The sequence below is a fragment of the Vespa velutina genome, chromosome 21, assembly GCF_912470025.1.
Source record: "Vespa velutina chromosome 21, iVesVel2.1, whole genome shotgun sequence".
In the NCBI taxonomy this organism is placed as follows: Eukaryota; Metazoa; Arthropoda; class Insecta; order Hymenoptera; family Vespidae; genus Vespa; species Vespa velutina.
This window is the reverse complement of record NC_062208.1, coordinates 3269286-3294256: the sequence shown is the minus strand read 5'-3', so window position 1 is coordinate 3294256 and position 24971 is coordinate 3269286. Positions and strand designations below refer to the sequence as shown.

The following is a 24971-nucleotide window of genomic DNA, read 5'->3' as shown; positions in this document are numbered from 1 at the left end:
AGGCCATCGTACGAGGAAAGAGTTTTTCTCACTAATTAATGGATGGATATAATTACAGGAGTCGAACTCTTCCTTGGAAGGGTCTGACAACTGCGAAGGGAAAAAGAGAAAGGGAGTGAGTCCGTCGTTCCCTTCGCAAGGCCTTTAACATTGAATCCGTCGACCAGAGAAACAGAGATAGAAAGAGAAAGAGAGACAGAGAGAGGGAGAAAGAGAAAGAGAGAAAGAGAATGTATTTCCAACATGTATTTCTCTAGCAGCACGTATACAGGGTGTTCCGCTTTAAACGACGATCCGACGGCCAAAGGAAGCCGGCTGCTCGCTCCAAGCTACGCCCTTAAGTATATACCTACACATCGTGGAGGATCGCTACATGAAACGAGAAAGAGACAGAAGAGAGAGAGAGAAAGAGAGAGAGAGAGAGAAAACACAAAAAAAAAGGAAAAAGAAAGTGTCTGCGGTTAGGAGGGAAACCGACGACAAGTTCATCGCTTTTCTAAAAACAAAAAAAAAAGGAAATAATATGTTTTATTTTCGACCTGATTTCATTCTTTATTGCATATGTATATCTATGTATATATATATATATATATGTATGTAAGACGACAGGAAACATTAATATACGTTTCTATGAGACAATGCTGGGATCGCAAAGAAGGAAGGAAAAGAAAAGAAAAAGGAAAAAAAAAAAAATAAGAGAACGAGCAAACGCCTGTATGTAACAGATTGAGATAAATTTAAGTTTGTGTAGAAGTATAGAATAATATGAATCTTCTCTCTCTCTCTCTCTCTCTCTTTTTTTACCATTGAAAAATGCATGAACTTTACGCTTAGTCGCTCGACCGTACGTGCTTGCGTATGCATTTACATATATACGCACATAGATGACTTGCATACGGTACGATACAGAATACGTACGTACGTATTTTTTAATATCGATAAGAAAGAATCTATGCGTGTGGTTTAACCGGTTAGTTGAAATATATCTTAGTGCAATTATTTTCTTTCTTTGATTTTCATAATGATTACATTCGAATCTAATACGAAGATCATTTGCATCGTTCGATCATTCGAGCGTTCTCCTCTTTCGCTTTCGATTTTTCTAATAACGATATACGTTTAATAAAAGATTTTATTAATATTGTAATAGCACAATTGGCCTCTGTATTTGTGTATGTCCGTCTATGTGTGTATATATGTATATGTAACAGCTGATCATATAAATGAATGAAATAAAGAGAATACATAAGCGACCGAGAGATTTTATCGAATTCTCTTTTAAAATCTATTATTTCGGTCGTGTTCCTTTTCTCGTACGATTAACCGGAACACGAAAATCCTCTCGACATCCTTCGGAATCCAATTGGTGCAATTTCGATTCTAGGCTCGTTAGAAATTCGAATGAAAAAAAAGTAAAGCGATAGAAGGATAAAACGTTGAAGAGAGAGAGAGAGAGAGAGAGAGAGAGAGAGAGAGAGAGAGAAAGAGAGAAGATGGAAGAACGATTCAACGAGAAAATCGAGTCGCCATACGTAAATCGCAGGACCGTGTGTATGTATTCTGGGATCGGTCGAATCAGGTAGGATGAAAAAGCTTGCGGCTATGCGTTCGAGCTTTTTACTCGGTCCCTCGGTACTGTGAGTAAAGAGGAACACGTGCGCATGTGCCCTGCCCTATGAAAATATGTAGGTATTGCCTCGGTTTTAAACGAGCCACGCTAACGTCGGTATTTTCAATAAACTCCCTCCTCTCTCTCTCTCTCTCTCTCTCTTTCCTTCTCTTTTCCTATCTTTCTTTCTTTTTTTACATCCTTTTTCTTTGTCTTATTTACTTCTGACGGAAAGAAGACATCGATATTATGGGGTTTCTGCCAGCACGCGTTTACTCTTGAAAAGAGAGATAGAGAGATAGAGAGATAGAGATAGATAGAGAGAGAGAGAGAGAGAGAGAGAGAGAGAGAGAGAGAGAGAGAGAGAGACAAAGAGAGAGAGAGAGAAAGATATATAGAAAAATGGTTAGAATGAGAGAAGAAGCTTTTCTTTATGTCTGTCTCTCCATTTCCCTCTCTTTTTTCTTTCTGTCTTTCACGTTTCTTCGATGCTCAGTTTCTCAAACAAATTCGTCGATACATGGCGACGTCGCCTTCCTGACGGTTAGCCGGACGGATAATCGGTCAAAGAGACAAACGCGCTCACGTTCGCGTTCAGGGAATAGCTTTTGCCTTTTTACCGATACCTTCGCTTTTATTACTTTCTCTCTACACTTTTTCTATTCTCTACTTCGTGTGTCGACGACGTTACGGCGGTCGGAAGATGATCGAAGTGCTTTTAACGTCTCACGACGTCGACATTATATATATATATATATATATATATATATATATATTCTTCGTTCTTTTGTTTCTAACATTTTCTATCTTTTCGATCGGATTTTTATTTACGATAGTGGACGACGTTCGATGATAAAAGTTACGTCTGCCTGTTCTCTCTATCGGCAATTTCTTCTGTAAATTTTCTTGTCTAGTAAATTCTCTTTAGAGAGAAAGAGAGAGAGAGAGAGAGAGAGCTCGATCAAGGTCGGACCGATTTATGAGCGATTACGAGAAAACTCATGGACCGTATCGTTTCGCTATTTGAAGATTCGTACATGCTCGGATAATCACAAAAATATAATTGGCTCTACGTTTATGCACTGCTGAAAAGATTTTTCTTAAGTAAAAGTGCATACTTGAACTATATAAGGTCAATCTAATGGTTCCTTTACGCATTTCAATTCTTCCATTAAATCTTATGATCTATAATAAGAGAGAACGAAAAGGAAGGAGAAATGATAAGGAAATGAAAAATAAAAGATAGATCGAAGATAAAATATAGAGACCGATGATTTTCTAACGTTGAGACTTGAACGAAAAAAAAAGGAAAAGAAAAGAAAAGAAAAAAAAAAGAAAGAAAAAGAAAAAGAAAAAAAGGAAAAAGGAAAAAATAAAAGTCGATGGCACCAGCGTGAATGCAGTGGCAAAGAAGGTAAGAAACAGCCATGCATCTTTCTCAACTCCTTTTACTGCAGCTGCATCTGCCGCATGGATCCCGCCAAGCCGTTATTTCCAAGTCTTTTTTACGTTGGCCTTGCACGTCTCCTGCCATTATTCGACGTCTTTCTCTTCTCCTCTTCTTCGTAACTACATACTATCTTTCTTTCTCTCTTCCTCTCTCTCTCTTTCTCCTTCTTTAACTGGTCCAGACTCCTTTTCTTCCACCTTTGGAAGCGAAGTAGATGGACGAGCAAAGTTTTGCTTATCTTTCTAAACAAATGTAGCTATCGTTTGTACTGTGATATCGATAACGTCATCCTCTCTCTCTCTCTCTCTCTCTCTCTCTCTCTCTGTCTAAAAAAAAAGAGAACGAGAGGTAGAGAGGGAGAGAGAGGAGTTAAATCTAAAAAATTTTCATCAAGTGAAATGAAAGATAATTATACAGTCAGTAATTAGAGGTTTTATTTTTATCAGACGGCGAATCAATTTGAACGAAGACTAAGAAAGACTAATAATCGCGAGAATATTGCACTTTAACGTCTGAATCACGAAACTTTCGGAAGATTAAACACTCTTTACTGTTTACTTTTGTCTTCTTCGTTTTGTTATATATATATATATATATATATATATTAAAACTCGTAAATAAATCCTTTTCCAGTTAGACGTTCGAAGGTTAAAAAGAGAGGCGATTGTAAGAAAAGATCGAGATGTCTGAAGAGATGAAAATGAAAAAAAAAAAGAAAAAAATAAGCTATGAGTTCGTCCCGATAAAAGATAAAGAAACGATGATAGAATAAATTTGTCGAAAAGTTTCAAGGAGTCATGATATAATGCTCAAAGCAATTTGAAATTTCTTACATTGACGTGTGTATATATATATTTATATATATATATATATATGAATGTAACGTAAATCGAAAATCTATCGTGGATTCTCGACGTTCTCGTACCTCACAACGTTTTATTCCACGAACGTTGGAACCGACCATTGTCGAGGCATTCGAAGAAAAATCTCAAACTTGTAGAGCCATTCGTAAGATGTGTCCGAGAAGGAAGAGGAGAAGCACGCCTTACGTCCACGTGAAGAAGAGATAACTCGAAAAATGATCCTTCGTCGAAGAAAGTAATCTCTTCGAGTGGTTAAAGAAGTATCGACGAACTTCTTCAGAAAAGTTCAACGATTATTCGATCCTCGTGAAAACGATCCTTTCGATTGCTCGGATTCCTTCAAAAATTTTGTTAACGACTTGGTAATATACACGATTTATTATATCGATCCACTTACAAAATCTAAACGTATCTGACCTAATAAAATACAATTCTTACGTGACTTTATGAAATAAAAGTTTCATCCTAGACTCTCTAGATATTTTTCTATTAATACTATATATATATATATATATATATATATCAATTGATCTGAAAAGACTTAAACTATATTCTCTATCGATTTCTCTAAGATCTCTATGATCTTATTAAAAATTTTCTAAATATTTTCCTAAAAGTTTACAATCGAAATGAAGTGATATTAAACGTCAGTAGATTTTGACAGGTGGATTCGGACATGTGCACATGTATATATATTTACATATGAATAGGTATACATACTTTCTATAGAACGGAGGTCCGCGTGTCTCCCTTTTAACGTTGCCAACGCACGTAGGAGCGATTAGAAAAGAGGAAGAGAAGAGGTACGTAGTATGTACGTACGTACGAACGACGCAGGTGGATATAGTCAGAGAGTTCGCCCTGAAGCAGTGTATTACGCGTAAGGGGTTGAGAACTGTGTAAGAGAGAGAGAGAGAGAGAGAGAGAGAGAGAGAGGGGAGAGAGAGAGAGAGAGTCGAGGGTTGAAGGGAGATCCGAGAAGTCGCTTCGGAGGGTTTCGTGGTTGGACGAGCGGCATAGTGTGCTAGCGAGGAAGAGAGGAGAGAGAGGACGAGGGACGGGCAAACGGAATGCCATAAATCTCATGTAAATTCGGGTCGCTTGATTTGCAAGCACAATGCCAGACAATTCTACGGTCTGCCGGGCGGCGCGCGGATGCGGAGTCTGCAGCAGGCTGCTTCGATTCAACGTCCGCGTCGTCGTCTTCTCTTCCTTCTCCTCCTTCTCCTCTTTCTCCTCCTCATCCTTTTCCTCCTCCTGCTCCTTCTCCTCTTCTCTTTCTCCCACCTTTACACGTTGCTTAACGTTGTACGTAAAGGGGGGAAAAAAAGAGAAAAGGAAGAAAAAGAACATCTAAAAAATACCTGAATAGAAAAAGTTTCATATGAAAAAATCACATTTTTGCGGTATATAATAGGAATTAATTGCATACTAATATATATATATATATTTTTTTTTTTCCTCTCTAGAAAGTAATAACAATATTTTATTGTTAATAATTAATTTTCCAAGGTAAGAGAAACGCGGAAAGTATCGTTGGAATTTCTAGAGGTTTGATTTGCGTAAAATCGTAGATAGATAAATAGGACAAGGAAAAGGAATATTATCCTAATATTCTCTTTTTGTCTAAAAGAGAAAAAGAAACAAAAACAAAAAACAAATTAATTTCGACGTTTAGGAGTGAATTTTCTTATCGAAAGAATTAGATCGAAAATTTTCTCGAACGTTACAATTTTTGATTTCTTTAGGATAGTAGGTGGACGCTAAAAAAGAGAGAGAGAGAGAGAGAGAGAATCTAGTGTCGGTTTTAAAGGAGTATATCCTAGACGGTCGCAATTCGTTCGTTCGTTCGTTCGAGGCAACGCGACGGTACTCGAAACGGTAGGAAAGTGTCAGTATGGAATGCACGCCAGTATTTCACGGTAGCCTGGAGCCCGTGCTCGTTGCACGGCCCGGTAGGCATATTAATGGTTGTCGCGCGACATGGAAACGCTGACACCCACTACGTTAAGAAACCCATTAGATACTGCTGCCCGTACTAAGCTCGGCCATTGTTCCGCCGCAGCTGAAATATCGCGCGTTGCCCAAGACCCTACAGGACCCTACCTCTCTCTCTCTCTCTCTCTCTCTTTCTCTGTCTCCTTCGTCTCTCTTTCTGACTTGCGTACGCGCGGAACGTGCCGCTTGGAGGGAGAGAGAGAGAGAGAGAGAAAGAGGGGGAGAGGCAGAGAGAGAGGGAGACAGAGAGAGGGAGAGAGAAAAGTGAATCTGGGAATAGAGTGCCGAGAGGTCGATCGATCTTACCAACGACTGTGATAGATTCGTCGTCGAAAGCCTAGAAAGAAAATCGAATTCGAGGATCGGAATATTATCGTCTCATGATTTGTTCGAATGGATTTCTTTTTTTTTCGTGTTCTTTTCTTTTTTTTCTTTTTTTTTTTTTTTTTTTCTTTGAAAATCATTTTACTCCGCGAGAGCAATCATGATGGTCCGTGCGAGAGAAAATAATAAAATAAAATCGTTCGTACGAAAAGAAGAGAAATTCGTGATATTTGAGCGATACTGAAGGTACAAGTTTTCATTTTGCATCGCGAATAAAAAAAAAACCCCTTCTCTCTCGTTTTTTACTAAAAGGAAAAGAAAACTAAGATTGAAATTATTCTCGTTCTCGATGCTGTCGATCAAAGCACCCGTCTCTCGATCGTTGATACTTTCAAACTTATGTTACCACCCTCCACCCTTCTTTCCCTCTCTCTCTCTCTCTCTCTCTCTCTCTCTCTCTCTCTCCCCGATATGTCTCGTTCTAACTGAGAGAAGCACGATTAGGAACGAAATTAAATTTTCAAAATATTCTCTTTTGGCGCTTTAAATCGTCGATCAACTCCAGACGATGTAAAATGATTTCGCGCTAAACTGCCAGACGCAGTGTACGTCTTCTCAACGAGGACGGCTTCGGGCAAGTAAGTAATTTAAAAGAAGAAAAAGGTAGAAGAAAAGAAAACGAAAAAAGGAAAGGACGAAAAGGGAAAAGAAAGAAAAAAAAGGGAAATGAAAAGAAATTCCCTAGAGCTATGTGGGATATAAATATTAGATGTAAATAAATTTGAAGGAAAAGAACATCGAGATCGGAGTAGACGTATCGATTGATAATATTGAACTAAAGCGTTATCGAGACGTAGAAAAGCTTTCCGGGTTGGTTGGTAAATTAAAAGTAGTTGAATAAATGAAAGTTCAAAGTTTATCAAAGTGTTGACAAGATTGGAGTTTCTTGGATAATCAAAGAAGAAGAAGAAGACTATGAAGAAAAAGATGATGATGATGATGATGATGATGATGATGATAATGATAATAATAATAATAAAGATATTGAGAGGAGTTAGAGCGATGTGCTTGGTATAAAGGTAGAACGGAGAATAAGCCCGCGAGCTTGCGAACTCGATCGGAAGTTTTGCCAGAGACATGCGCGTACCGCCCCTCTCTTTCCTTCTCGCTCTTACCCCAATACTCTTACCCTCTTCGTCTCGTACACAACGCAGAATCCACGTCGAAGCTTCCACGCTCGCACTTAACCGCCGACTATCGAAGTGACACCTTCGAGCTTTCCTTCGATAGTAAATTTTCGCGCGCGTTCGACAGATATTTTTTTTGTTGACGAAACGATAAAGAAGAATAACAAGAGGAGAAGAAGGAGGAGGAGGAGGAGGAGGAGTAAGAGGAGTAGGAGGAGACGGAGGTTTATTATTATCCTAAAGTGTGATCGAGAATCGATCGAAGAAATTGATCGGGAAAAGCTCTCTCCCTCTCCATCTCTTTCTTTCTCTCTTTCTGAATCACTCTTACTTGCTCTCTCACTTTCACTCTCACTCTCTCTCACTCACTCTCTCTCTCTCTCTCTCTCTCTCTCTCTCTTTTACTTTCACTATCTTTGTTTAGCTTTAAAGGAAAAAAAAAAAGAAAAAAATAGAAAAAAAATAAAAGCTCGTCACCTTCTTCGTCGTGTTAATGAACGATCGATAGAATGGTCAGACGATCGTTTTATCGCGAGTGTTCGATATACACACAGTGCGTTACAAAATAAAAGCTCAAGGGATTCAGTGCAACGTCGATTGAAAAAAAGGGAGAGAGAGAGAGAGAGAGAGAGAGAGAGAGAGAGAGAGAGAGAGAGAAAGGTAGAATTATCGAAGGTGTCGTGAAGTGTCAAACGTGAAAAGAATTTCTTTTTTTTTTTTTTGTTGTCTCTCTTTCTGTCCCTTTTTCTCACTCTCCCTTTTTCTCTCTTTCTCTTTTTTTCAAAAGAACGATGCGTCTATTTCGAAACGATAATTCGATGACGTCTCATTGTCACGCGAGAAGACCCTCTTCTTCTATTTTCGGATAAAACGTTCCTATTTTGTGTTAATCTAAAGTGGCAAAATAATACTACGTCGAAGAATAAGAAGAAAATATGTACTTTTTATCCACATGAGTCGCTTACTGTGATTACTTTCGCTTGGTAAAAAAAAAAAAAAAAAAAAAAAAAAAAAAAAAAAAAAAAATAAATAAAAAAAAGAAAGAAACGAAAGAAAAAGAAGAAGAAGAAAGAAGATAATATTAAACCGGTGGTGAGAAAATAAAGAAGAGAAAAAAAGAAGAAGAAGAAGAAACGAAGAAGAAGAAAGGAAGAATCATGGCTGTGCCGAGGATCAGCTGGAGGATTCTCTTCACGCTGCTCGGAGTTCTAGGTCAGTGTACAACATCTCCTATCCTTTTCTCTCGCGTTAGTTCATTTCCTAGCCGAATTTCTCCAACTAATGCACTACGATGATCTATTTACCAAAGGAAATGGTAAAACACGAGGGAGATGATAAAGCAGAAAATTTTACTTCTTTTTTCTTTTTTCTCTTCTCTCTGACTGAACGTACACAACAAATAAAAGAAAAAAGCAGAAAGGAAGAAAGAAAGAAAGAAAGAAAACGAAACAAAAATAAAAAAAGAGTTAGCAACTCCATTTCTAGATAGGATGAAAAAAAACATTTCATGAATAATACAATAGCTCGAAAAATTGGAAATTAAAAATAAAATGAAAACAAGTTAGGAAATACATAGGGAGAGGGTTGGTAGATTATAAGAGAGGATGGGTTAGGTGTGAATGTTACACGTTGTAAAGTTGCTGTGCATAAAACGTCGGAAAAAGACTCACTCGAGTCGTTCGTACGATGTTTCAACGTCACTAATGAAACTCTCGAAATGGTACTAAGCGAAGAAAGAAATATGAGAGCGAAATGGTGGAAAAGGGTCGCGCGAGAAAAAGGAAAGAGAAAAAGAGAAAAAAAAAGAGAAAGAAAAATGGGATGGAAGGGAAGAAGTAAAAGCGAGGGGGGGGGGAAATAAAGAAAAAAAAAAATAAATAAATAAAGAAGGAAAGAAAGGAAGAGAAAGAAAAAAAAACCATGTAAGAGAAGTGCGCTGGTAAACGACTCTGAGTCGAAAGTAGCGGGTAATTCAGCACAATTCTTCTTCCGCGCGTTCCACCGTGGTATTATCGTCGATCGAAGCGGATCGTATTCGCTGAAATTATGCCAACGCGTGCCGAGCTAGTGTGTCTATAGCCAATACGAAATAAAATATTTAATACCGCTGGCATATCGCGGTACCTACTACGTACGTACATGTTACGTACTACTACGTAAACGTTCTGCTCTCTATTTTCTCTCTCTCTCTCTCTCTCTCTCTCTATGCACGTTTCTCTTTCTATCTAACTTGGTCGAACTGAAGCCAGTTCTAATTCGTACGAACCATGCGGCGCTTTCGCGAACGGTAATAAGGCTGGAATTTATGGAATTCGATAACGCAACGCGTTTCCGCGTGCTCGGCCATTGCGAACCACGATGATATTCCTACGTCCGTCGAAATTATAGCCGTGTCGTCTTTTTGTCTCTTTTTCCCTCTCTCTCTCTCTCTCTCTCTCTCTCTCTCTGATGAATAAAAAGCAAAACAAAAAAGGAACGAAACAAAAAAAAAAGAAAGAAAGAAGACAAAACAAAAACAAAAGAGAGACTAACTTTACAATCCAATATTTTATCCTATAAAAGAAAAAAAAAGGAAAGAGAAGGAAAGGTATAATACATGTCGTAGAAATAAAACTCGTTTTATTCGATTTCGATGGCCGACTGATAAGAAACATAGATAGTCACAGAAAATCTGTCCGTTCCTATACATTTCTCCTCTAGGTCTCTCCTTTATATGTACAATAATGCGTTTTCATCCGTGTATACACCCGTTAAATTTTATAACACACAGGTAGACATTATTCGCCCGTAGAATTTTGTCTATCCTGGATTTTTTTCCAAAGGTCATTGACCCATCTCCCGATTCTCGGAGAGAATCGAAATTACTTTGAAACTTAGTAGATGTTTTCCATTCTCGACAAGACAATAACGTAAAACTCGTGTCGTTGCATTCCCGTATCTCGCTTCGTGGTTCTCTCTTTATTTCGAAATGACCGAGAGATGACTAACTAACTCGGCAACGAAATACGACTAACCGGATATTAAAAGCGCGCTGCGCCTCGTCGGAGTATTTGAGCGCACTCTTGACCCGAATGGTAAAGGGGTGACGAGGGGAATGCCTGCCGTAATTGCGAGATCGCCTTTCTTTTTCTTTTTTTTTTTTTATTGTTTTCTCTTTCTTTTTTTTTTCTTTTTTTTTTCTTTATTCCTTTTGGTTTTTGTTCTAACGCCACGCTTTTTATAGTTCTGCCTGGTCCGTGTACACGCGTGTACGTGTTAGTTCGTTCCGTAAAAACGATACTGTCGTTGTAACTTATACGCGACTGAACAAATAAATACGTCGATAAACAAACGTTTTTTTTTTCTTCCTTTCGCGAGAGACGCATACGAAAATATTATTCTTTCTACGATTAAATTTATAGTTTGATGTTTCCATAGATTTTTTCTTCTCTCTTTTTCTCTGTCTCTAAAAAAAAAAAAAAAGAGAACAAAAGAAAAAAAACCGTAACGAAACGTTTATCGTACACGCGTTAGATTGTTTTATAACGAAACTTGTCAATGTAATTTTAACACTGAAATATCATGTAATAACTTTCGAAAATATTTTCGTCGTAATATTTGTCGACGATGAAAAACCATTGAATTTTTTCTTTCCATCATCATCATCATTATTATTATTATTATTATTATTATCATTATCATTATCATTATCATTATCATTATCATTATCATTATCATTTGATGAGACAGAAAAAGTGTATGTATGAAAATCGTCGGAGTAATAGGAAACTTTTCTATAATGTATTGCGACGTGTGTGTTCTGTCCTTTTACGATGGGAAATAGTATCGCGAGACGAGGTGTCACAGGCTCAACAGGTTATTCCAGGTTGTCCTGGTACGAGCGTCAGCCGGCTCGTTTTTCTCGTCGAGGGGAGCAACCGATAGTAGAAAGAACGTTCGACGGCTGCTCGATCTCGAGTGTCGATTTGCCCGCGAAGAGGAATATACAGCCGTTAAACGCATACCTCTAGGAAAGAGGGAGGAAAGGGAGATAGATAGATAGATAGATAGATAGATAGGAAGAGAGAAAGAGGAAGGGAGAGAGAGAGAGAGAGAGAGAGAGAGAGAGGATTGCGGCGTGAGTTCACTCTACCGTATAATTCGTTCGCGAGAGACATCGAACCACGAAATTCGTAATCGATAGGTATCGCGTGTCTCGATGCATTTCGAACAAATCCTGCAAGCCGATCACCCAGAGACTTACCTTCTTTCTTTTTCTTTTTCTTTCTCTCTCTCTCTCTCTCTCTCTCTCTCTCTCTCTCTCTCTCTCTCTCTTTCTCTTTCCTTATCTCTTTGAAATTCTTTGAAATTCCAATAACAAGAGAGACACCATCTTCTTTTATCATGACATTGTTCTTTATCGACTTGAAGTGACTTTTTCATAACGTTAAACAGTAAATGGAAAGGGAAAATAAAAGAAAAAAAAAGGAACAAAATAAAAACAAAGAAAAGAAATGATTGAAAATTAATTTCCATTAAATAAGTGAAATATTAATGAAACATTAATATTGTTTGTTTAATCATGAGAGAAGTTAAATCCTCCTAATGAGTAAACTCGTGTTTCCTTAATTAATATGTTAAATTTGAACGTATTTAGTTGTAAATTGTATTGATTATCTTGTCCTATTGTGGAATAAATAAAAGTCGAATAAATGATTAATGAAATGATATTAAATGATTTATTGTTTTAATGACGAATTTAAATATGTTTTATTTTCAAGATGTATTTTATCGCATCGTCGATTGAAAAAGCGATTATCACTTACGTTCTATCTTATATCTATTTTCCTTTTAATCTCGAGCTTCTCGTTAGCCTATAAGCACGTTCCGAGCTAATAACGGCTGACAATATCCAAGGCGTTTTCCCAGCACTTTACAATGCAAATTCGATCGCCGTTAACACGTTGGTATATCCAAGAGAGAGAGAGAGAGAGAGAGAGAGAGAGAGAGAGAGAGACAGACAAAGAGAGAGAGAGAGAGAGAGAGGGAGATGATCCGTCGACGTCGGCTTGGTTCTGCGAAGCGGATATTAACCAAAGACGCTTATTACCTCTCGATATTCGATAATGATAATAATATCCGTACGTTAACGGGGTTGTCTAACCGCGGAGCAGTTCGCGTCTTCGATTTTGCGGTGGCACGTACGGTTTAATTTCACTAGAGTTCTTGAGTTCTCGAAAAGTATGTCTTCTCTCTTGGGAGGGAGAGAGAGAGAGGGAGAGAGAAGGAGAGAAAGAAAGAAAGAAAGAGAGAGAGAGAGAGAGAGAGAGAGAGAGAGAGAGAAAGGACGAAAGTACACATGCATATGCATGTATATGTACATACGAGACGACCTACCAACCACGTGTACGAATTAGCGTAATCTGAATTTAAACACGAACGGCAAGAAGGGTGCCACGTGGACGAGTAAAAAATAAAGTTTAAAAGATAAAGCTAAAGGAAGGAAAGTGCACGGAGGGTTGGTTTGGTGCGTTGAAAAAAAGAAAAAAGAAAAGGGAACGAAGAGAGAGAGAGAGAGAGAGAGAGAGAGAGAGGGGAGTAAAAAAGAAAAAGAATACGAAAAGGGAGAATAATTTCTCTTTCTTCTCTTTTTCCACGTAAAAGAGAAGGGAAAAAGGGAAAAGAGAAAAATGAAAAAAAAAGAAAAAGAGAAAGAAAAAGAAACAGAGATGAAGATAGAGGGAATGAAATAGAGTTGGTTCAGTGCCAAGTCATAGATAGAACCGCGTGGACGATTCGCGCGAAGGATTCTTAGATAACTTCCTCCTCTTATCCTTGGAATATCTTAGCTTGGATTTTCTCAGCTCCTTCGAGTTTGTCCCTCGTTAGGTTGACGCCCCAACTAAACTCATTCTCTCTCTCTCTCTCTCTCTCTCTCTCATTTCATTCTTCTTCTTCTTCTTCCTTTTCCTTCTTCTTCGACTATTCCCCTTTCCTTATTCCACACGTCCCGCAGGAGAACGCGGAGTTTGCCGTTATGCGATCGCGAAAGCGGATTTCCTCCTGTGCATAGCCAACCTCCCTCCCACTCTTCCCCTTCTCTTCTTCCTCCTCTTTCTCTTCCTCCTCCTCCTCTTCTGCTTCTTCCTCCTTTTCCTCCTCTTCCTCCTTCTCCTCCTGCTCCTCCTTTTTCAGCTTCTCTCGTCATATTTGTCGGGTTTCCTCTCAACCCAAATACGATGGCTCACGTGACCTCTTCACGGCCTCTCGAAATGTCGCCTATGCAAACTCACCGATATTTCGTTGGGATTCTCTCTTTTTCCTTTTCTCTCTCTCTCTCTCTTTCTCTCTCTTTCTTCTTTCCTTCTCCTTCTTCTTTTTTTTTTTTTTTTTAACTACACTTTTCTCTGCTTTAGATGTTCCGTACGAAGAGCTTCCTAGTTCCTCCGAGCTACGGAGAATCCCTTTTGTCCGATAGAACGAGGACCTGGATAAAGAGAGTAAGAAGGAAGGGAAAGCTCGTAGAAAAGCGTGCAAGCTCAAAACCAAGCTCGCTCCGATGCTTGTACTGGAATTAGTCTCGAATTACGGCGGATCGCTCGTTTAGTTCGCTTTCTAAATTAACTACGGAAGGAAACTCTGGAGTTCTTTCTCTTTCTCTCTCTCTCTCTCTCTCTTTCTTCTTTTCTTCTTTTTTTTTTTCTTTTTCTTTCTTTTATCTCTCCATTCTTTTTTTTCTTCTGCCTCCCCTCCCTCCTTCCTTCCTTCTTCTTCTTCTCTTTTTTCTTCTTCTTTTTCTTTACGACTTAATGACACCCAGCACCGCTTTTCAGATAAATCACGAGTAGCTACTTCGTTTAAGAGCAAAGAGTAGCAGTGGATGGTACCACGGTGCTTTCTCGCGTCGTGCTTCACATACTAATTACCGTGGCCTCCTTCTTTTTTCCTCTCCTCTCTCTCTCTCTCTCTCTCTCTCTCTCTCTCTCTCTCTCTCTCTCTCTTTATCTTACTTTTCTTCTTTCCTTCGTTTTCTTCGTAAGGGTTGAGCCGAGCCAGCGGCGAAAGATTTCCACCGGTATATTAAGTTTTCTCAAGAGTCCTGTACTGTTCCTTCGTACTGAGTATTTTCTATATAATCGATAAGGTGGAAGCAGTAAATGGACGAGGTGCCCATTTATTTCTAAAGCTCTCTCATGGTAATATCCTCGTAAGCATTGATTAATATTTTCAAACTAAAGACAAAATCTGACTTCCAATGAGCATTGGATCAGCCGCCCGCCCATATTCACAGTCAGATATACATGCAAATATTGTTTTGAAATTAATAAAATTATAATCGAGTTTTCAATGCTCAATTACAATTATATAAAACATATCGATTTTCATACGATATACAAGATAAATCGCTAGATAGATATTTACATTTTATTGTCATATATCATAATTAATTTTCCTTTTCTCCGAAAGTATTAATACTTTAAAACTATCATATATATTTATTCTTCGCATATACCATTAGTATGTATCACGTTGGTATACTTTTAATTTACAACAACAATTTTCAAAAGCCCGATCGATCGATCGATCGACGTCGAGTACTTAATTGATGCGTATTAATGGACGATGCACGCATAACCTGCCGCCTGTACCCATCTAAAACTTTGTTATTCGTTCGATATAAATACACTACACGGAGATACCTCTTTTAATCGTTATTTTCATCAACGTTCAAATCCCATCCATCGCACCTCTTTTTAATCCTGGCATTATAACGAGAAATAACATTTCAATTCTCCTAAAGAGTTACATTTTGTTCGACAGATCGATGATTAACCCGTCAAAGGTATATATCATTATGGATATCTATACCCTATCTACGTTATTTTCTGGAACGCACGCTCGAAAGAGTACGTTACAATACGCAGGTGAAAGAATCGATGGGGTTATAAGTAAAAGTAGCTCGTAACTCGACTAACGATCGACCGTTTTTTTCTTCGCCGTTGTCGTCGTAAGCGAACGACCGGTGCGCCGTTATTTATTTGCGGATCGCTAAGTTCCCCATCCACTCACCAATCCCCTTCCACCGTTTACTATCACGTAAAATTCTCTTTAAATTAATTTTACTTGTATGATTTTTTATCCTTCTTTCTTTTCAATTTCTCTGTCTCTCTCTCTCTCTCTCTGTGACTTCTTTGTATTTCTTCTTTTTGCATTTCTTTTGTTTTTTGTTTTTAATTTTACTATTGTCGAGAAATTCGAGACACAATCGTTAACTACGAAATAATCGAGGAACGAGAAGAGAAGTCTCGAAACGATGAATGTAAAATTGGAGAAAGTTAACTTTGTATAATTCTCTTTCTCTCTTTCTATTCATCTATCTGTCTATCTATCTATCTATATATATATATATATATATATATATATATCTTCCTCTTGGAAGGGTGTTTCTCGCAAAGTCTAACCAAGTGAACGTTTCCCCGAGTAATTCGTTATTATCACGCAAATGATCGTTACCATTCGCGAGTATTGCAAAATTGCAAGAGAAAGAGACAGACAGATAGACAGGATAGCTTAATTCTCCGAGGAATTCGCTTTTGCGATCGTAGCCAACTCTCTCGGCTAAAACAATTTGGTTTATGTTTAATAATACAACAGTCGAGTGCATTTAACAAGGGAGTGAGGTAGAGAAAGGGAGAGAGAGAGAGAGAGAGAGAGAGAGTGAGATGGTACGATAACTTTCTTCTTTTTTTTTTTTTTTTTTTTCCACAGCAGCAGCTACCTACCATTTTCCTTTTCTTTTCTTTCTTTTTTCAGTTTTCTACTTTGTTCGCTGATCTCTTTCCAACCGACCAATTTTTGCACTTCTAAGCATTTTTCTCATACGATTTCTCATTCTCTCTCTCTCTCTCTCTCTCTCTCTCTCTCTCTCTTTCTCTTATGATCATTAAAAACAATAAAAATATATCACGAACTTTCTCCTACTTTATTTGTATTAAGCATATGAAATAGAATGAATTTTAATATTAAGATGTCAAAGTTTATGAAAGATATGAAATAAGTTCAAAGAAAAATTAATTCAAAGCTTTTAATTATTTTCATCATCAAAACTTTCTAAATGATAAACTTTATCTTCCTCGTCATTTTATCAATTAATCGTTGCTTTTGATATCCATGCATTGATGTATAGTATTGGAATACAATAAACATTGAAATATTTTGTATTAACGTACGTACGTACGTACGGTACGTACCTAAAATGAAAAGCTTTATGAGAAATAACGAGACCGGGGAAATATGCGAATGAATGTATTCTCATCGAGGAGGATATAAAGAGAATAGAGAATAGAGAGAGAGAGAGAGAGAGAGAGACAGACATTAAAAAAAGGAGGGAGGGGGAAAAAGAGGAAACGAGAAAAATCCCATAAACATTCTGATAGGCATGATCGCACAAAAGTTTTCAATCAAATTGCGAAGCAAAACCCTATTTTCATTGGCACACTTGACTATATATAATACCAGTGATTATACGACGTCCAAGCTTGATTCCACGTGATTCACGTCGAATGAATCGTTGAAAACTGTCGCCCACTCCTCGTTGCATATGTATGCAACGAGTCAGGCAATTTTTAACGATGCTCTAACGGATGACCGTCATTGCGATGCCGATTTTTCACGAAACTGGGATTCGTCGAAGAGATCGGATCTACAAGCGATTTTAGTGGGACTACAGTCGAGTACATGCATTGCAATATATGATATATATATTGTTTTATATATACACACATATATATATATATATATATATATATATATATATATATATATATATGAACATGAATTGCGTTTAACGTTATCGGGATGTTATAAGAGTATGTGATACCGATTGAACATCGAAATATACGATGCCCTAGCGCGAATAAATTTTTTCTCCCTTTTTTTTTTTACTGTTTTTTTAACTGTTTTTTTATTTTACTGTTTTTTTTTTCTACATTTTCTTTTTTTTTCTCTCTTTCGTTGTCCACTTTATTTATCGTTCGATAAATTGGCGAGCCGATTTCGACGATAATCGGCGATGAGATAGATGGATTTAAATTTCGGCAAAACTAATGGAAATGACGATTTCCAATCTCGTCTGAATACGAAATTAGCAAAGCTTACACCGAAAGTAGACATTTCCAAAGGAATTTTTTTTTTCTTTTCCTACGTTTAATTTTTTTTTAACGACTTCCTTTGTTCTATATATACTTATTCCTATCGTGCCTCCTTCGGATATGCAATTTTAAATGGGAAAATCGCGTTTTAGCAGGGAACGGGGAGACTTTTGGTTCGAGGGGAAAAATCTAATTTTGAAAAGGAACAAGAAAAAAAAAAGAAGAGAAAGAAAAGAGGAAGAGGAAAAAAAAGAAAAAAAAAGAAAAGAAAAAGAAACGACAGATTACATCGAAAGACATAAAGGAGATCGAGGGATAAAAGCGAGGCTTTCGAGAAATCGGCTATTTCCGAGAATGCTAGTAACGCTCGTGCAGTTCCGCTACCATTCCGATTCTTGAACGTAGCTTTTCTTTTTCCACTTCTTTCCATTTTTTTTTCTTCTTCTTCTTCTTCTTCTTCTCCTTAGAGAACGCGCGCGAAAGAAAGAGACGGAGAGAAGGAAAGAGAGAGAGAGAGAGAGAGAGAGAGAGAGAGAGAAACGATTGTGACTTTCAAACTTTCCACCCTCGTGACGTAGTTATTTCATTAAGAGTTGTTAGCGACCAATTTTTTTTCCTTCTCCCTTATTCTCAGTCGACGAGTTAAGACAAAGTTTACCTGCGATTTACTCGATTGCAGAACTAGCCCTAAAAATTACTACGACGACACGGCTAAATCGTTAAAGGCGATAAACAACTCGTTAGAGAACTCGAACTTAACGATTGTTTTAACTATTCGAATGTTTCTATGAAAGAAAAAAAGAAAAGGAAGCACATTTTCTTCTCGTCTTATGAACGATATCTTACCTGTATAAGTAACAAAGAAAGAAAGAAAGAAAGAAAGAAAAAGAAAGAATGAAAATGAAAGGAAAAATAAAACTATTCGATATCTATGCTTTTCCAAATGCATTTAAAGATGGTCGACGCGTACTGGGGTTGTACGTAAGCGTGATTACCATTTACAATGCGTTCTAAAATGCTTTCCCAACGGCGATTCAGCGAAAGACGCTAAATTGGCATTAACGCGAGGCACGTAAACCGTCGACGGCAGAGAAATGCTGTAGTTTCCAGAATGAGAGAGCGAGAGAGAGAGAGAGAAGGGAGTGCCCGAGAGAAGGAGGTGCCCGTGGCGAGAGACGAGCTCGACGTTGGCCTTCGGGATTCGCAGTATTAATTAATTATTATGCTTAATCGACGGACTAGTAGCAGCAACAGCAACAACAGCAATACCAAAAGCAGCAGTATGGCAAAGCAATAGCAGCAGCAGCAGCAGCAGCAGCAGCAGCAGCAGCAGCAGCAGCAGTAGTAGTAATAGTAGTAGTAGTAGTGGCAGTACTAACAACAGCAAGAGAGAAAGGTGACGCGGTGGGACGAAGGAGAAGCGGAAAGGTGGGATGATGGTAAGGGTTGATGTGTGAGGCTTACACGCAGCGACCTTCTCTCTCTCTCTCTCTCTCTCTCTCGATGATTTCCATCCTGTTGCGAACGGCTACCGTATTATGGGGCGATCGGTCGATGGATTTTCCGGCGGTTAAATCGAGGCACGAATTAACTTCCAGTCGGAAGGTACGAGCTTGGCTTCCGGAATAAAGCCGACCTATCCCAACGCATGGCTAGCAGCAACAGTAGCGATGGCGGAGGCGGTAGTACCTCGACTACTCCCCCAATGTGCCTACCCTTTCGCTGTGTTTAAACTGCCCTTCGAACGTCCAGTACTCCGCAATTTATGGAGAAGCACGTGTCGTCGTGGCTCGATTAATGGATTTTCTATCTTCTGTGAGCGAATTCACGATTTCGATTTTGGCTATGCCGTGATTTCCGTTCTTTCGAGAATGACGATTGGAATAAAACAAAAAAAGAAAGAATGAAAGTAAGAAATGAAAAAAATTATCAAATGGAGAAAATGTCAAATTAGTTTTCTTTCTCTCTTCTTCTTCTTTTTTCCTTTTTTCATTGGTTATCCTTTCGTAACATTTTCCCTCGAAGCTCTGCTTGTTAACCAAACGTTTAATGTAATCGAGTTTGTCGCGGCCGCGACGAAACTGCGCGAACGCATCCACTTCGCCTCCGGGCTTCGTATTTCTGTCAGAACACTCGAGGAAATATGAAACTTGGCGGAGAGTGGACGGTACTCGAATTCCCATGCGTATCCGCGTGCTTCTAAAACGAGCAAACTCCTACTCGAATATGTGGCCGATGGTGTCGTTTTCATATATCACACGGAATCGCTAATCAAGTTTATAGTATTTATCTCGACCGACGAGGATACAATCGTTTAATCATTGATTAATACTATCGTCGATGAAAATTTCATTAACGAAATTGCATGTTCTCCCTTTAATATTAATTAATTTAATGGCGCAACTTTTATATCGAGAATCAATGAATATAAATGAGTAAATGTAAAAATAAAACGAGTACCGAGTTCTCGATCGAAGAAATAAATTCGATGAATAATAATATCGATACGAGAATTAAGATTCTCGTTCCTTTTTCTTTTCTCATTTTTTTTCCTTTTCTTTTTTCCCTCTTTCTTTATTTGTCCTTTTCCAGTTATCTTAATACCAATATTCGAAGAATAAGGCAAACGAGGACTCTCGAGTTGATTACCTACCACGCGAGCCCGCAAAATCGTAACGCGTTGTCCCGCGGGCTACGTACGCTAATGTTTCGCTGACCGCAGGAAACGAGCGGCAGTTAGCGCGTTAATATCATAAGCATAGCAGCCCTTTGCATCCCAAGAGAATCCTGCTCGACTGTGGCTTCGAAAATGGTCGATATTTCACCGTTAACAACCGACACGTACATACACGTTATATATATTCTCTCTCTCTCTCTTTTTCTCTCTTAGTGCTGGCGTTGTCTTTCTCACTCTCTCTCTCTCTCTCTCTCTCTCTCATTCTCGTCCAAAAAGCACTCATACCAATGCTCTCTGTTCCTCGAAGTGCACGAGAGAAGCGCATCACACTTCGATCCCTCGACGATTCTCGACGTTCCAGTAACGTTCGAACAAGAGGAGAGTACTTAGCCGTCCTAAAAAAACATACCCACGATATTCTTCGTTAGAAAGAAGCGAATTTACTCGGTACCATCGTTCGCTTTCCTTCTCTAACAAACGAGAATCAACTATGTATAGTTGTGTAACACCATCCTCTACAACACGTCATTTCCGACAATCTACTGCTCTAAGTTTACTCAAAGACTGAATGTTATCATTGTATACTCTCTGTCTATCTATCTATCTATCTATCTATCTATCTTTCTATCTATCTATCTTTCTCTATCTATCTATCCATTTATCCATCTATGTTTCTATAATAGGTACGCGTTTGATTTTTGCTTAAAATCTTACTTAATTTATATTAAATGACATTTTCTATTATAATTCGTTATCTTCGATACCATAGTGACTCTTTTATTACCTTCGAGTCATTTAAATCGAGCTCGCTCGGTTACATATGTTCCAATAGATCATTCGAATGGGCTAACGTTATCGAAGTAGTTCTCGCCGGCAATTCCGAAGATGTTGATACCGTGCTTAGGGAATCCGCATATACGTCACTGTGAAAGATATCGTCTCGTTAGGAAGAAGTATGATACGTCAGAATGTTTCTAAGGTACTATGAAGATCGATTAACTATGAGCTTGTTGATTTATTATAAAAATAATTCTTCAAAATTCGATTACTTTTTTTTTTTTTTTTTTCTTTACAGATATTCACGAGAGTACGTTAAAGAGAATAATAATATACAATAATCTTCTTCAATTCGAATGCCGTATTTTAATACGAAACGATATTAAATATCGATAAATATTCTGTTTCCCTCGATTTCTTATTTCTCGTTGTGAAGGAAACGCGAAAGAATACTTGAACGTTTCCTATGAAAGGAATAAAGCTCGAAATAGAACCTTTGCGTGATGGAATCACGCGAGGGCGTGCATTATCGTGATTAAGGAGGCAAGAATAGCGTTGTTATATAATAAGAGTCAAAGTATTAGATATCCGGGGTATAAATGCCTGCCGAAGAATTATTATATACTTTCATCAAAGATTTATAATTAATATTGAGAAAATATGATCGTTCGCAAATTTTCACTCTATCGTATCCAATCGATTAGATAATAATAAATTCTACGATAATTGATTGTCTTTACAATAATTAAAATTAAAAGGATATAAGAAAATGTACGTCTTACCTAGATTTTTCTATTCTATAAATGAATGAATGTACGCAGCTTAATGGTACGAGAAGACGAGCGAGAATGAACACGTCCGTACGTCTAGTCCTTCAACGAACGACTGGCCTTTTGTTATCATACGATGTAGCTGTTTGTTTACCTTCAGACACGTACTTATACGTGTTATTGTTTGTATTCATTATCTGGAATTAACAAAAACATGATCTCCCAAAATAAATACGAGATAATTACGTAGTTTGCTACAAATATGTAAAAGGGGATATATATATATATATATGTGTGTGTGTGTGTGTACTTATTTGTTACGATTTAAATATGAATAATGATAATGATTATATCGATGATAAATAATGAAAATTAATATATGCTCGAATGATATTTTATTAATTAATATCAACTTTCTATAGAAGTAGTCTCTATCAAAATATTTGATAAGTATATATGTATAATATATATACGTATATATACATATATATATATATATATATATATATATATATATATATACATATACATATGTATAGTGTCTTTTCCTCGAGAATGAATCAATGTCTATCGACGACATTCACTCGCGCGTGAACACACGTCCGTCGGAAATTACAAGCGGTTTCATTCGAGCAGCCAGTCACGTTCGTTCTCTTCGTTTCCTTCCTTCGTTGAATCAGGATTGAATTATGTACCTAACTAGACCGATCACCTACTCTCCACTAACTTCTGTTGTTAACTCGAATCTGGAATCAAAGAGAAATAGAGAGAGAGAGAGAGAGAGAGAGAGAGAGAGAGAGAGAGAGAGAGAGAGAGAGAGAGAGAGGAAGGGAGGGAAAATGTGAATATTGAGATACGTAAACGAATTTACATATAGGTAAACTTCATATATATATTGTATATATCTTTTATATGGACCATAGAATATCGATAATAAATAATATTTCTCGTGAAACTTTAAAAAAGGATTAATTAATAAGAAATTAGTGGAGAAACTTTATTAATATCGCATTTCTCGAATTCATTTTATTTAAATCAATTTGCAATTTATTTTCTTTTTCTTTCTTTTAACCATCTTTCTCTCTCTCTCTCTCTTTTTCTCTATGTATATATATACATATATGCTATATGTATATCTATATATCTATATCTTAATCGAATTTCGATAACATTCCGCGAACGTACTCGTATAAATAACGAAGAATTCACCGATCGAATTTACTCTATATTGTTAACGTTTTAATGAAAATAATTATCAGGTAGGATAACGTGTCAGAAGATGAAAGAAGGAAGTTAAGTAAAAAAATTTCATTTACATATAGAATATTATTTAAGTTTTAATCCAATAGTAGAGGGTTTCAGAAGTGAGTAATTCCTGTTAAACGTTCTTACGCGAGGGGAAAATATATCAACTGAAATGGGAATGGTCCTTTATCCGTTCACCAAATACAACGGGCTCGTTTGAAACAACGAGACAACATAGGTAATCCTTAGCCTCTATACTCTATATCTAACGTTTGTCGTTTCACCCTCTCGTTGTCGTTTCAATTGAGTGGAATAGATCCGTCAGTGACAAAACCTACGGATTTTCTTTTTTTTTCCTCAGCCCCCTCTCTCCTCTCTCCCTCTATCTCTATCTCCTCTTTTCATATCTCTTTCTCTCCTCCTTCGCATATAGTCGAACCGTAAGAAATATAAATTTATCGAAATATAAATAGGCGAGAAGCTTACGAACCGAAAGAGACACGTTAAAAGAAAATTCGATCATTTTCCTATGACCTATCGAGAAAGGAGAAAACGTCTTTGAAGAAAATCATTCCGGTGTGCAACCCCTTCAAGGATCAAATCAAGCGTAGAGTATATCGTACATTTTTAAGCTCGAACCCCACGTATACCAGCTATTTTAATTGAAGAGACACGCGAAAAGAAAAATCGTCGCGTCGATCTTTTCCTCCTTTTCTCTCTCTCTCTCTCTTTTTTATTTTTTTAATTTTTTGTTCCCTCTCTCTCTCTTTTTTTATACCCCGTCGAATAACCCTATTTATGGATTGTCCTTTTTTGTACCTATTTCATCGAACAATGAAATAGTAGATAGATGTGTACGTCCTTTCAATTAAGTAGAACAAATCAATGTCGAAGTTGACACATTCACAAAGCCTTCTCCTAGTATGGCCATCCGAATTGTTTGACGAATTTTAGTTTGTAGGATCTATGATTTATCATCGATCCATCGAACGGGCAATACATCTTCGATGAAATTGTGCGTTTTATACCGGGAATAGCTCATAAATCCGTGCCGGTTTCCAAATTAACAATAAAATCATGTGTACGCTTCGCATGTTTTCTGTTCGTTCGCAAGAGGAACATTTTATTGAAATATTTGGCAATATAAAAGAGAAGGAATGAGAGGAAAACATTTATTTCGATAACGTAACAATGATTAATATTTTCTATGGTTATAAGTGATTATTATATAAAATCAATCTTATTCTTAGATAATTATACGATAATTTGATCGTAACGAAGTTAAACGGTTACCTTCAAAGTACGTGACTCTTTGGAAAATTCCAACGTTAAATCAATTTGCAAATTGACGAGGTTATTGAATTACTGTACGTATATAGTTGTTAACGTAGCGTGTAAACGATTGTGTCCCATCTCTCCCTGGGCTTTGTAATAATAATTATTCTTGCGGTTCGAGTTCGTTGTAGAAAAGAGGAATTACACGTAAAATATACATAAAAGGGACGGAGAAATTAAAAGAGATAAAATGACGGGGAAATGCTTAACGAGAATCCAGAAGAAGAAGAAGAAGAAGAAGAAGAAGAAAAAATAAAATCGGGGAAAAAAATATAAGACCGACGTTTGTAATTCATCTCGGGAATCTTATAACGTTCGTAATCTGATCATTTACGTGACTCGTCTTACAACGAAACATGACATTTCAGTGCAGATTAAACGAACGATGTTGAAAAGAAAGAAAGCAAAAAGAAAAAACAGAAAAAAGAAAAAAACAAAAAAGGATAAATATTTAAAAAAGAAAAAGAAAAAAAATAATAATTAACGACGTACAAATGGAATGTCTTTGAAGAGTTTCTTACTTTTTTATCGATAAAACTGGATAAATAAATAAATAAATAAATAAATAATTATAATGTGAACAATTCAAGATAGGAGAGAGAGAGA

The 24971-nt window shown here is 37.3% G+C and overlaps 1 protein-coding gene across 2 annotated transcripts in view; it reads left to right on the top strand.

The window, feature by feature from the left end:
- Positions 1–7830: 7830 nt before the first annotated feature.
- Positions 7831–24971, top strand: part of LOC124956281 (hemicentin-1) — a 155817-nt gene continuing 138676 nt past the window's right edge. Inside the window, exons 1-2 of one of the 2 annotated variants that reach the window (XM_047511844.1) lie at positions 7831–8091; positions 8219–8643. In XM_047511844.1, coding sequence (XP_047367800.1) covers positions 8589–8643 — 55 coding nt within the window. In that variant the 5' untranslated portion in view covers positions 7831–8091; positions 8219–8588. Of the gene's footprint in view, positions 8107–8218; positions 8644–24971 lie in introns of both variants that reach the window. The other variant, XM_047511843.1, reaches the window with a different exon arrangement.